Source organism: Myotis yumanensis, unplaced genomic scaffold (genome assembly GCF_028538775.1).
Source record: "Myotis yumanensis isolate MYYU_CA2020_CCGP unplaced genomic scaffold, mMyoYum1.0.hap1 SCAF_16, whole genome shotgun sequence".
NCBI lineage: Eukaryota > Metazoa > Chordata > Mammalia > Chiroptera > Vespertilionidae > Myotis > Myotis yumanensis.
In genome coordinates this window covers 31,103,809-31,117,321 of record NW_027223767.1, presented here as the reverse complement: position 1 = coordinate 31,117,321, position 13,513 = coordinate 31,103,809, and the positions used below count along the sequence as shown (strand labels likewise).

General features: G+C 46.7%; 1 protein-coding gene across 1 annotated transcript; it reads right to left on the bottom strand.

Moving 5' to 3' along the window:
- Positions 1-1,454: 1,454 nt before the first annotated feature.
- On the bottom strand, positions 1,455-8,364 carry CHCT1 (CHD1 helical C-terminal domain containing 1). The gene is made up of 6 exons (XM_070394678.1): positions 8,314-8,364; positions 6,507-6,608; positions 6,056-6,231; positions 5,518-5,617; positions 4,614-4,809; positions 1,455-1,672 (listed from the first exon to the last, which is right to left on the bottom strand). Exons 1-6 carry the CDS (start codon positions 8,362-8,364, stop codon positions 1,587-1,589), a joined length of 711 nt encoding a protein of 236 aa, XP_070250779.1. The 3' UTR covers positions 1,455-1,586.
- Positions 8,365-13,513: the final 5,149 nt, after the last annotated feature.

The following is a 13,513-nucleotide window of genomic DNA, read 5'->3' as shown; positions in this document are numbered from 1 at the left end:
CCCACGCATGCATAGCCTTCTCCACCGGAGTGGTACGTTTGTTACACTTGATGAACCTACATTGACACATCATAATCACTCAGTGTTTATAGTTTATGTTAGGGTTCACTCTTGTTTGCACATTGTATGTGTTTGGACAAATGTACAGTAACATGTATCTACCATTCTAGTATCATACAAGTGTGCTACTAGTATCCTGTGCTGTTGGAGGATTTTGAGTTGAGCAATGTCAAGTGATCTGCCCTTTTGGAATTCTGAGATCCCACTGAATTTAAGAGTTAAGGGTGCCAACGCCATGCCTCACCTATTGCCCATTTTGCCTTCAGGCCTCCTGATTGTCCCCAAAGCGGATAGCTCCCCCACTTCCTCCTAGCCTCCATCTCTGCACACCCCTGCCTTGGTTGAAAGAGTAAGTAGAGACCCATAATTCCTCTAGGTGGCAGTGCTGCCTCACACAGGGGACACCTTCCTGGACCTTCCTAAGTGAAATCTCTCAGGAGTAGAGAAAATCCGAGACCTCAATGATCAGGGACACACCCCTCCAGCCTGCTTGCCCTTGTCTCAGTGTAGGGATCACCCAAGGCAGGTTCAAGTGTGGCCAGTTGTTAAAAGCCAGAAGTCTGTTGTTGTTGTTTGTTTGTTTGTTTTTAAATGTATTTTATTGATTTTTTTACAGAGAGGAAGGGAGAGGGACAGAGAATCAGAAACATTGATGAAAGAGAAACATCGATCAGCTGCCTCCTGCACACTCCCCACTGGGGATGTGCCCGCAACCAAGGTACATGCCCTTGACCGGAATTGAACCTGGGACCCTTCAGTCCGCAGGCCGATGCTCTATCTGCTGAGCCAAACCACTCAGGGCCAGGCTGCTGATTTTTTGACCGCTGGTTTGAATCACCTTCCTAGCAAAGACTACTGTTGTTGTTTCTTCTTTGGTCTGCCTCTGCCCTCTCTCACTTCCATGCGTTTTGCTCACAGTCTCCAGAGCATCTACCCAATCCTCAGGTCACAACAGCCCAATTTGGCTGCTTGACATCTCCCTTACCACTGCCCTCCCCGACCCCCCAAAGTTCCCCCACAAGGTTAAATCCAGGCGATTTGGGCAGGCTGCCAGACTTCTCACTCTCTGACCCCAGGCCCACTCCACTCCCCATGCTCGCCTCTGGCAAGCGCACATCAGCTTCTTTGTTACTCCTGAGGCCTTCCCCAGGCCCCTGTATTCACCCCGATGTAATGTCTATTCCCATGTGTCTCCCCACTAGACTGTGATGGTCCTTGACACAAGTGACCACTTCTTATTATCTGTGTATGTGTGGGGCACCTGCCACTCAAGAGGTGGCTGGCAAATGTTTTTAAATAAATTTAAAAAATGAATGATGCTTGTTGGCCAAGTAAAATAGAGCTGTCTTAAGGATGCTTTATTTCCCATCACATTTATGCACAATTAAGACCCAAGCATCCTTTTGATAAAGACAAGTTTATTCTTTCCCCTCAGAGGTCCCCGTCTCCCCAGGTGCAGAGGTCTGAAGACAGACATGTGCTCTGGGACCCAGGGCGAGCTGTCCCTCTGCTCCAGCTAGGTCTTCTTATGGGTTGGTCTCTGGGGTTTCTGGGGCTTCCTTAATCCTCTTTCTCTTGAGTTTTGGTGTTTGATGAAGTTTCCTTAAAGAACCTGAAAAAGGGAAGGTCAGAGACAGCTCTGATGACATTACAAATACTAAGAACTTCAGTCTGTAACATTTGGGGAGCAGTGGTAGAGATCTAAAGAAACGAAAACAAAATCTTACTTCCAACCTACGTCCCTTATTTTTTTCTCACAGAAATCTGTGGGGTAGTTTACAGATGCGGGATCTCCCCTAGCCACAGAGTAAGGAAATGGCCTGCCCATTGCCTCATGAGAGAGAACCATCAATCAGCTGCCTCCTGCATGTCCCTCCACTGGGGATCGAGCCCAAAACCCAGGCATGTGCCCTTGACCAGGAATCAAACCAACAACCTCTCAGGGCATGGGACGATGCTCAATCAACTGAGCCACACTGGCCAGGGCAAGACCCATGTTTCTTGACATCTGGCTACAGACTAATCCTCCCCGCTCCTCTCTCTGCTTCATATTCCAGTTCCCAGTACTTTAGTGCTGGACTGTTTGCAAACACCATTGCCATTGTTTTACTTAAGAAGTGACATAAACATGGTGCCAAAGAAACACCATGCATGTTACCTTTAATTGCATAGATAAAACTCAGCTCATCATGGGGGGGTCCATCAGATAGTACCAGTATAGTATCTGTTTTCTTATGTAACACATACAGGAAGAACATAACCTTATCTCTACTGTCTCCTAGCTCCCTCCAAAAATTTTTTTAACATGAATTCATCTAGACTTTTGATCCAAAGTCCCGTTTATAGATAGAAGAGCAAGCTTAAAATATGCCAAAAGAAAGAAACAAGAAAAAGTGGAACATTCTACTGAACAATAGCCTGAGCTCTTCAACAGGTCAGGGAGTAAGAAAGGGGTCTGTTTTGGTAAAAGAGACTTATAGCCAGGTGGGATGCATGAAGTTTAGGAAACCAGTGCAAAAGACTTTTGGGAAATTTTAATATGGAGTATTGAATTCAACAAATAGATGAAGTGAAAATATTGACATGGAAGGTTGATAAGTTAACTGAAGAACACAAGTTCGAATCCAAAGTATATACATTATAGTCTTGGCCAGGTAGTCAGGTGGTTAGAGTGTTGTCCCAATATCCCAAGGTTTTGGGCCCCAGTCAGGCCACATACAAGAATCAACCAATGGCCTGGATGGCGTGGCTAGGTGGTTGAGCATGGACCTATGAATCAGGAGGTTATGGTTCCATTCCCTGTCAGGGCACATGCCCGGGTTGCGGGCTTGATCCCCACTGTGGGGCGTGCAGGAGGCAGCCAATCAGTGATTCTCTCTCATCACTGATGTTTCTATCTCTCACTTCCACTCCCTTCCTCACTGAGATGAACAAAAAATAAAAAGAATCAACCAATGAATGCATAATAAGTGGAACAACAAATTGATGTTTCTCTCTCTCAAAAAAAAGAAAACCCCACAAAAAAGGGTATATACACAGTGATCTCATTTTGGTTCAAATAGATGTTTTACATACATAAAAAAAACATTTGGTAAGTGCTAGCTGTGGTGATGACAATGTGCTGTTTATATTTTCTTATTTTTGCTTATCTGTATTATCTAACTTTCTATGTTATGTTTATGTTTATAGTAATAAAACATTATTTTGAGAATTGCATGAAAGCCAAACTTCTTAACCTACCATACAAGGGTTTTCCCTTGTTACCCATATCTTGCACATCTCCATCCTGCTCTTCTATACACCTCTAAACCCAGACTGCTCATTGCCCCTCACCTCTACATACACCTTTGTTCCCCCCTCTTCTCCTCTCTTCCCCACTTCCTCTCCTTATCCCTTTCTTTACTGCCTGTCCCAAATTTACCTCCTCCAGACAGCCTGTCCTACCTTTGCCCTAAGGCCTCAGATTGGTCCTTGGTAAGAGGAGGATAATAATACTGAGCTCCTCGGGATGCTGTAAGGCCTAAGGGAAATTATGAGATACATAATTTCATCTGATTCATGGATTGCTTGGCCTAGATCATCTTAAGACAGACTGGTCTTCATTCCATTATAGGTTTCACTTCCCCAGTTTTAACTGTAGGCACCGGGGCCAGGGCTCACACAGAGCCCAGGCAGGATTCTGGGTTTAGTAGCTGCCTAACCCATGCTCACTGCACCTGACCTGCTCTCCCATTCGGTCCAGCTAGACTAGGGGACAAGGCCCCAAGGGTTGCTCATCTGCATTAGCCCCAGCTAGCCAGCCTTCAGAGGAAACACCTGGGTCCAACTTAGGACCATGCTCTGAGGTCCTAGGGAACCCTATTGCCTCCACTTTCTCCCCCAGGAGCTAAATAAGAGCAGCTCACTGGCCCCAGAAGCCAGTTCCAGAAGGGTGAGGAGTGGGTGGCTCCAACATCTCTTTGCACCTCACTGCACAGAAGAGGTCTTCATAGGTTCCAACCATGGCTGGGGCTCCTCCCTATCCCCACAGCCTCTGTTCAGAATCAGGCAGTGCAGTCATCACCGAGGCCAAAGCTGCTGGGAAAGCCATTCTCTGGCCTTCTGGGAAGGAGTGCCCTCCCTTAGCCCATACCCCACCCAACACCTACAGTGGGTGTCCTGCTACTAGGACCCTTCCTGGGAGTCCCCACTTATGGCCACTAGAAACAGATGGGAAAGTGACTCCACTTAAATGTTAACTGAAAAATGCAGAATTCAAAACGGTAGGTATCATGAGAGGGGGAAATTACACAGAACACCGGAGGAAACACACCAAAACAACAATAGTCATGGCCTCTGGGTGCATCCCTCTTCGAATTGATACTTACCTGTGCATCTCATACTTTCTATAATGAGCATCCCTGCCAGGAGGGGGAGGAAAAGGAGAGGAATCAAAGGGGAGAAAGGGAAAGAAAATGGACAGAAAAAGAAATGCAGGGATGAGAAGCAATGGAGAGGAGGGAAGTGGCAAGGGCCCTCCTCCAGGCACTCTCCACACGTCTAGTGGGCATCACCTCTCCTCACATGGACCCTGGATCTCGGCTCCGCTAGCAGGGAGGCCTCGCCGCTGGGAGCCTGCATCTTGGATAGCCTCTCCTTCATGCCGCTGATGTTACTGTGCAGCCCCCAGGCGCTGCAGAGCTTGGGCAGATTGTCCTCCTGGTCAGCCAGCAAGCAGCTCTCCGGAGCGTCCAAAGGGCAGAAGGCTGCCTGCAACGGGGACAGAGTATTCAGAAGAGTGTGGAGAAGTGCGGGGCCCGAGTTCCAGTGCCAGCCATGCCCTTGTTGGGAAACTGCTGCAGTCTGGCTGCACCAAACATCGGCCTAGCCAGGAGGATGGATGCAGCACAGAAAGGGTCATGGAGACATGGAGGCCAGGCTGCCAACCGTCTGTTCCCCGGGTGGTTCTTTACTTTGAGGTAGGTCCTCCATTTCTTTTTTTGAGTTACAGTGTTTTATGTGTTTGTAGTGAAGCAATTTTTTTTTTAAAAAAGCCCTTTGCAAAATTAAAACTGAAAGCCTGAAAATATCTTTTGAAATTTTCCTGGCTGGTGAAACCCAGGAATCGCTAAAATGGCAGCTCCTGGTGTTCAGCGGAGGAATCACTGAACCGATCCACCCATTGGTGTTCAGAGGAAGAGCCGTTGACCCAGAGAGGGAGAGGGTTTGGTTGAAGCTGCACAGCTAGAGAGTATGCGGGGGGTGGGGAATGGGGTGGGGGGTAGGGGTGGGATATGGGTGGAGGGGGAGGGGAGGGGAGGGGTCGGGGGGGATGGTTTTGGGGGGGGGGGGTCGAGCATGGTTGGTTAGAGCAGGGCCTCCCTCTGTGCCAGTTGCTTGAACCCTGCTCTTGGAACCCTATGTGCACACCAACCAGCCCTCAGCGGGGCCCAGGAGGAGCTTTCCGGAGCCTCTCACCAGGAACTTGGTGTTCTGGTTGTTCTTGGTGTACTTGTAGAGCCTGAGAAGCTGCTTTGCCTCCAGCTCTGAGAAGAGGGAGACGAATCTCCAGAGCATCCTACAGGGAGAAACCTGAGGCTGAAGGAGGTAGAGCACAGCCCCTGTCCCTCCAGGACCCACCCAGGGAAAAATGGGCCACGGGCTGTCTCCTTGGTTTTTGGTTGGGGGAATGGAGATATGGGGATCTTCTAGACCTTGACTACCCTGTGCTGGTGATGAGCACCCACACCACACAGAACCTGTGCAATCAGAGATCACTGTCCTCGGGGGCAGGAGAGTTTTGTGTCCTCTGTGGGTACAGCTGTGGCGAATCAATGCCGCCCGGAGTGACTAGAGAACCTGCTCTTTCCACCCCACCTTCCCCATGCTCACTCCAGGATCCTGACTCTTTCACGTAAAGATGAGGGACTAGGGGATCTTGACTGAGGTGTGACTTGGAATCTAGAGGGGGTGACCCAGGAGTGGGTGTAGGGGAAGGGCCAGGAGGCTGCCCTACTTCTTCCAGTGCTTCATTTCCCAGGCTCGGCAGTAGTGCTTCAGAAAGGTGTTGATGTGGTCGCCTAGGACCACAAGGCTCTGCTTCATATACTTTAGCTTCTTCTTCTGGGGAAGGTCCTGGGGCAGGGACAACTTTCGCAGGCACTTCTTTAATGGCCTTAGACATTCTTTACACTGAGGAGGCAACAAGGGAAGTGAGGGGCCATTCGAGAAAAGAAGAAAAGAAGAGGCAGATGGGCCACCCCAGTAACCAGAGGTTAGTCCAGCTGCAGCCCTCAGGACTGCACATGTTAAGTAAGGAGGCTCCAGTCAATGTCCTACCCCACTTCTTTCCCAAGAGTGTGACAAATCAGGCAATGAGCTGTGGGTCTGAGGCCTGTCAATTTCTAGCCCAGGTTTCCTGATGTGTGGGGACCAGGGACCAGGTCCTGGGATGGCCCTTAACTCACAATTCTGAAGGTACACTGGTCCAGGCCCTTGGCATGGCACACAAGTGAGTCTCCAGCGGGGATGGTGCTGGAGCTCTTCTCCAAGCAGGGTCCATCCATCACCTGGGGGGAGACGGGGCAGTGGTCTGCTGGGGGGCTTTTGCTCCTGAGGGGCAGTGCTGGGTAACCACTGAGCCAAATGCTAGCCAAAGCCTTTCTCCATTTTCCCTATGACTTTTTCCTTGACCCAGCCCTGAGACAAGTGAGTTCTGTGCAAAGAAACCCATCTCTGAGAACCCCTGCTTAGAAAACCTAGAATGGCCCAGCCAGTGTAGCTCAATGGTTGCGTGTCGACCTATGAACCAGGAGATCACAGTTTGATTCCCGGTCAGGGCACATCCCCAGGTATGTGGGCTTGATCCCCAGTGTGGGGTGTGTGGGAGACAGCCAATCAATGCTTCTCTCCCATCCTTGATGTTCCTATCGCTCTCTCTCCCTTTATCTTCCTCTCTGAAATAAATAAAAACATATATATATATATATATATATATATATATATATAAAAGAAAAAGAGCCCTGGCTGGTTTGGCTCAGTGGATAGAGCGTTGGCCTGTGGACTGAAAGGTCCCGGGTATGATTCCTGTCAAGGGAACATGACCGGGTTGCAGGGTTGGTCCCCAGTAGGGGGTGGCGAGTGCAGGAGGCAGCCAATTGATGATTTTCTCTCAACACTGATGTTTCTCTCTCTCTCTCTCTCCCTTCCTCTCTGAAATCAATAAAAAATCCTTTTAAAATAAATAAATAAAAGTGAATAAGAAAATAAGAGTTAACCTAAAATAAAATTTTAAAGAAAACCTAGAATGCCCAACTCATTTTCAAAAATAATAACTATAGCATAGTACACTAGCTAACTTTTCAAAGCACTAGGTAAACATTAACTCATTTTATTCACTCACAAGTTCTGTGAGCTTAGATATCATCATCCCCCCCTGGTTACAGATAAGAGCACTAAGGCACCAGGGGAGTTAAGTAACTCCTTGGCGGAATGAGCAGGGATTCGTTTACTCATTCCTTCAGTGAACATTTGTTGGATACCTAAGTCTCGGGCCCACCTCTTTCTGTCCCTAACCCTTAGAATCATGCCATGCTAATGGGCACTCAGAAAAAAAGTGTGATGGTGATGGTAATGGTGAGAAGGAATTTTCTGACAGAAAAAGTGGGGCAAAGAAATCTAATTAATGAAAATAAAGTGACTTGAAGGCAGAGCACAGAATTAGATTGAAAAGGTGGAATTTGCGCCTGACCTTTTAAAAACCTCTCAGAAAAGTGAGTATTAATTCCTGCCTGTGTACAGGGGAACAAGAAAGATCCAGGCCCAGACCATTCTGAAGGGAGAGATCAGGGAAAGGGAGGTTAGTAGATGGAAAGGGTACAGGACCCAGGTTCCTCCAGGCCCCAGAGACAGGAGACTCTGGCTGATCAACATTATAAAGTACATCCCACACAACCACACACACACACACACACACACACACACACACACACCATGAGATCCCTTGTGTCTTCATATCCAACAATCACCTTACCAGGAATCTTCCCATCATCTTGCCAGTAGTATATGTCCTTGATAAACAATTTGAATGAATTAACCTTCTCTTGTTCTTTTGGTTTCTTGCTAACTCATGTACCTCACCAGTTTTCCCTCTCCTCCTCCTACTTGAATTTCGTAGTCTCCGTTTTCCGAAAAAAGCCCTTCCAGGGCCCTCCTTTCCTTCCTCCCTTCCTCCCTCCCTCCCTCCCTCCCATCCCATCCCCAGCCCCACTTCACCTTCTCTAGCGGTTTGTCCTCTCCATCCCCTTGCCCATCTGAGGACTCCATCTCAGCAGGTGTGCCAGTGGGCTCCAGAGTGGCACTCCTTCTGTGCCCCCAGGCTCTGACCTACTGCTCCTGTGACCTCAGTGTCTCAGGGAGTGGGCAGGCTGGCTCCAGAACCCCGGGCAAAACCATGGCAACTGCCTACACAGAGCCCTGTGCCCCTCCCCCGCCCACCCCTCATTCCTAGGGGTGGCCACCAGCCTTCTCCTTCAGCGGGACCTGGACCAGGGAAGTGAGCACCATGTGCTGGGAAGACCAGGTGTGCTGGGAGCGCAGCTGGCCAGGGGGGGCCGGCACCCCTCTTCCCAAGAGGCTGTCAGATGCTGTTGATTTTGGAGTAATTTTCCTGCGCGTGTCCCATGCATGCCCCCTCGGGTACACCGTGGGCTTCCGGAGAGTGAGGACCAGGGTTTGTAACATTCCTTTCCGGATTCGGAACAAAGGGCTGGAAGGTGCCCTGAGAGAATGGAATACAGTAGCTCTCTATTGAGCTAGAGCTTCTCTTCCATGGGGGAGCCTCCGGGAAGTTAATAAGCGCTGGGTGCTGGCTGGGTGGTGGTGGTGGTGTTTTTAGGGGTGTGTACAAAAATGCTAGCCTCCGTACACTATCTCAGTTAACCTCCACAACAGTCTTCCCTGGGATAAGGTGCCAGGAGTGACCCCGTTTGGCAGAAGAGGAGCCCAGACGTAACTTGCCTCAAGTCCGCAGCCACTAGGTGGGGCGGCGGCGCTGTCAATCTGACTCCGGCCGCTCTGGTTTCCCCACCGCGCCGCCCTCGGGGTCTGGGCGAGCGTTTCCGTGGGCCGCCTGGTCCGTGGGTCCTCGGGGCCTCCCTCGAGGACGTGGCAACGGCGCCCCCGCGCGTCCTTCATCAGGGTTACTGAGACCGTTGCAGCCTTCGCTTTCTTACTTAACACGCATCTTCGTCTCTGAAACGCTGACCTCCGTCTCCTGGCCCCTGCCATCCTGTCCAAGGGGTCCAGGGTCCCGTGCTCCCCACCCAGTTTGGTCCCTTTCCTCCCCTTGCTTAGCGGGCACCGGGTGGGATCGCCATCGGCCAGTGGAGCAGAAGTCAGGGCTCTCCCACGCCTTCCCTTCTCCATCTGACCGGGTACCCACACATGATAGGGGCTTTGTGGCTCTTGACATACAGGACAATGTGGCTTTGCCTCCAAACTGGAAGGTCTGTTCTCTGAGCATTCATTCAGAATTATTTTGCAGCTATTAAGAAGGATCATTATATCGACAAGGGTGAGGGGAAGGGGGCTCCCTTATACACTTTATTGGGATTGATAATTGGCAAACAATTTGCGTAGCAATGCAAACTGTTAAATGTGCATTCCCTTTGATCTATTTCCACAAATTAGTCCTAAGGAGAGAAGATGTAGGAGGGCTGTTACAATGGTGACAATTTAGAAACAACGGAAGTGCCATCAATGTGTGTGTTGCACGCCATTGAGTGGGCTCTGACTCCTGGTGACCCTGTGAATGAGAGGGATGTCTGCAGTGTTCTTGCCTACGGCTCCTTTTATGGGTCAATCTATCTCATATTTGGTCCTCCTCGTTTCCCACCCCCTTCAATTTTCCCAGCTTTATTGTCTCTTCCAAAGAACCCTGCTGTCTCATGACGTGCCTAAAGTAGGACAGCGCCAGTTTTGTCATTTTTGCCTTCAGCCATATTTCAGGCTTAATTTGCTCTAGGAGCCACTTGTTCATCTTTCAGGCATTCGTGGTATCTGTAGAGCTCTCCCCCAGAGCCATATTTCAAATGAATCCCTTCTTTCCTATCTTCACTGTCCAACTTCCGCACCCATACATAGTAACGGGGAATACAATGTGTGGATGATCTTAACCTTGGTCTCCGGTGACATATCTTTGCTCTTGGTGGTCTCTCCTAATTCTTCCATTGCTACCCTTCCGAATCTTAGCCTTCTCTCGATTTCTTGGCTGCAGTCTCCATTTGAATTAATGACTGCACCAAGGTAAACAAAATCTTTAACAATTCCAGTGCTTCCTTTGTCTTTGTTAAAGTTGAGTATTTCTTCTGTAGTCATGATTTTTATCTTCTTGATATTCAAATGCAGTCCTGGTTTGGCACTTTCTTCTATCACCTTCATCAGAAGTAACTTCAAATTGTGGCTACTTTCTGGCAGTAAGATTATGTCATTTGCATACCTTAAGTCATTGATATTTCTTGCAACAATTTGTACTCCTTCCTTGAGTCTAGCCCAGTTTTTCATATATATATTCTGTGTACAGATTAAACAAATAGGGAGATAAAATGCATCTGTCTGACACCTTTTTCTATAGGAAAGCATTTTGTCTTTCCATATTTTGTACTGATAGTGGCTTCCTGTCCATAGTACAGGTTATACATCAGGACAATCCAGTGCTGAGGCATGCCCATGTCTTTCAGAGCAACCTATAGCTTGTCATCATCCACACAAAGGCTTTACTGTAGTTTATAAAACATAGACTAAACTTCTTCTGAAATTCTTTGGAGCATTTCAGTATCCAACCAATGTTTGCAAATTTTTTGCATTTTTATTTTTCAATTACACTTTACTTTCAATATTATTTTGTACTGGTTTGAGATGTACAACATAGTGATTAGACAATCATATACCTTACAAAGTGTTTCCCCCAATATTTCCAGTACCCACCTGGCACCATACATGGTTACTATAATATTATTGACTATATTTTATATGCTGTACACTTTACATCACTGTGACTATTCTGTAACTACCAATTTGTACTTCTTAATCCCTTCACCCTTTTCACCCAGTCCCACCAACCCCTCCCCTCTAGCAGGCACCAGTCCACTCTGTGTGTCTGTGAGTCTGTTTCAGTTCTGTTCATTTGTTTATTTTGTTCTTTAAATTCCACATATCAGTGCAGTCATATGATATTTGTCTTTCTCTGACTTATTGGGCTGAGCATGTTTGCAATTTGATCTCAAGGGCTTCTTTCTGAATCCAACTTGAACTTCCGGCATTTCTTGCTCCATACAAGGTAGAAGCCTTTGTTGCATCACTTTACTTGCATGGAAATTAGAGCAAATAGTTAAACACTCCTTGGCATCTCCTTTCTTGAAGATTGGGATGTATATTGAACATGTCTAGTCTGTAGGCCACTGTTTTGTTTTCCGTATTTGTTGATTTATTCTTGTTAGGATTTTGTCAGATTCAGTCTCTGTGGCTTGAAATAATTCTATTGCTATCCCATCTACTCCTGGTAATTTATTTCTTCCCAATACTTTCAGGGCAGAATCCATGTCCCGGGGGGTCGTGACCCACCCGTTGAGAACCCATGCCCAAGGGGTCGCGACCCACAGGTTGAGAACTGCTGGCCTAGAGAGAAGCTGGGAGCTGCCCAAGGCTGTGCGGCTGGCCAGTGGCAAAGAGGCAGCCTGAGTTTCTGGATTCTCTGTTCCTGGAGGGCCCCTCTGACTAAATAGATGGGAAACAGGCAGAGCTCAAAGGGGTCGCGACCCACCCGTTGAGAACCCATGCCCAAGGGGGTCAAACTTAGCTTTCTAGAATCACAGGTCCTTCTTCAGAGGAATCTTCTTCAAAGATATCTGCCATCCTTTTGTCTTTTCTGTGTAAATTTTTGGTGTACTGTTTCCACCTTCCCTTTATTTTCTTCTGATCAGATGATGTGCTACCTTGTTGATCATTCAGCATTCCTATTTTAAGTCTGAATTTCCCTTTTTTTCTTGAATCTTCTGGTAGAGATCTCTTGTCTTCCCTCTTTTGATACTCTCCTCCATCTCCTTACATTGACTATTATAATAGTTCTCTTTATCTCTATGTGATCGTCCTTGAAACACCGTGTTCAGAATTCTAACCCTGTCATCAATAGGAAAGGGTAAATAAACTGTGGTACCCATACTTAAAAATACTACTCTATTAAATATTAAAGTTAAAATTAATTTTAAAAAATACTTTACTATTGAAATACTGCTAGATATTAAAATACTACTCTATGCAGGTTTTTGGAGCTCGTTTTTATATACTCTATTTCATTTGGCTAGTCTGTGTAGCAACTTCCAGCTGCCTCAGAGTGCACGAACTCCAATCTCTGCCTCCTTAACTCAGTGAGACTGCTGTGTTCTCCCATGTTCTGAATCTATGACACAGAATGTGCCTCTAGGCGGAAAGCCAGGGCAAGTGTAGAACTCACCTCATTTGTTTTTCTTCTCTCAGTGAAGTCAGTTCTGCCCTGTCTATTGCCAGTGTCTGAAAACAGTTGCTTTGTATGTTTTATCTAGGTTCCTAGTTGTTTATGGCAGGAGGGTAAATCCGGTGCCTTTTACTCCATAATGGTCAGAAACAACGTTCCTCCATTTCATGGTCATTTGATTAGCATAAGCCAGTGTTTGAAATACTAACCAATCTGACAAATGGAGTTTGGAAACTTAAAGTTCCTCAACCGAGGTGACTGCATTAAGATTAGTGTCAACTTTGGAAGCTTTTGTGGGCAGCTAACAAGCTTGTCCAGGTGACATCTCATACTCCAATTTCTTATACAAAATGATTATTTGACAAATGTTTATTGAATTAAGTGAGTTGCTAAGTGAACATAAATAATTTATAAGTGTATGTTTTTTTTCTAGGATCCAAAAGAATGGCCAGACTGATTTGTTCTAGCCTAAGAATTTACTAACTCCTTGATCGATGAGTCTTATGGCAAAGAAGTTGTCTAATCACACTCATCTTGAGAAACAAGGCTAATTCATCAAAGAAATGACTGTTTGCCATATGTGTGGGTGGGCAAAGCTCACCAATGTTCTCACAGAGGAAAAATAACTCACAAAGTAGCAACACACTTCAGTTCATACTTTATTTTCTAATCCGTAGTGTAAGTATAGGTTAGGTAATGCTTCTGGATCTAGATTGCCTGGGTTCAAATCCTGGTTCCATTAGTAACTAGTTACAGTTATATGACTTTGGGCAAGTTATTTAAATTTGTTGGACCTCAATTTTTCTTCATCTGTAAAATGGAGTTATTATTAACAGAGGGCTGTTGTAAAGATTAAACAATTTAATAATATATGTAAAAGAAAAAAAACAATATATGTAAAAGGCCTTAAACCAGTGTCTGACACATATAAGAGCTCAATGAGTGCTAGCAATTATTATTAAA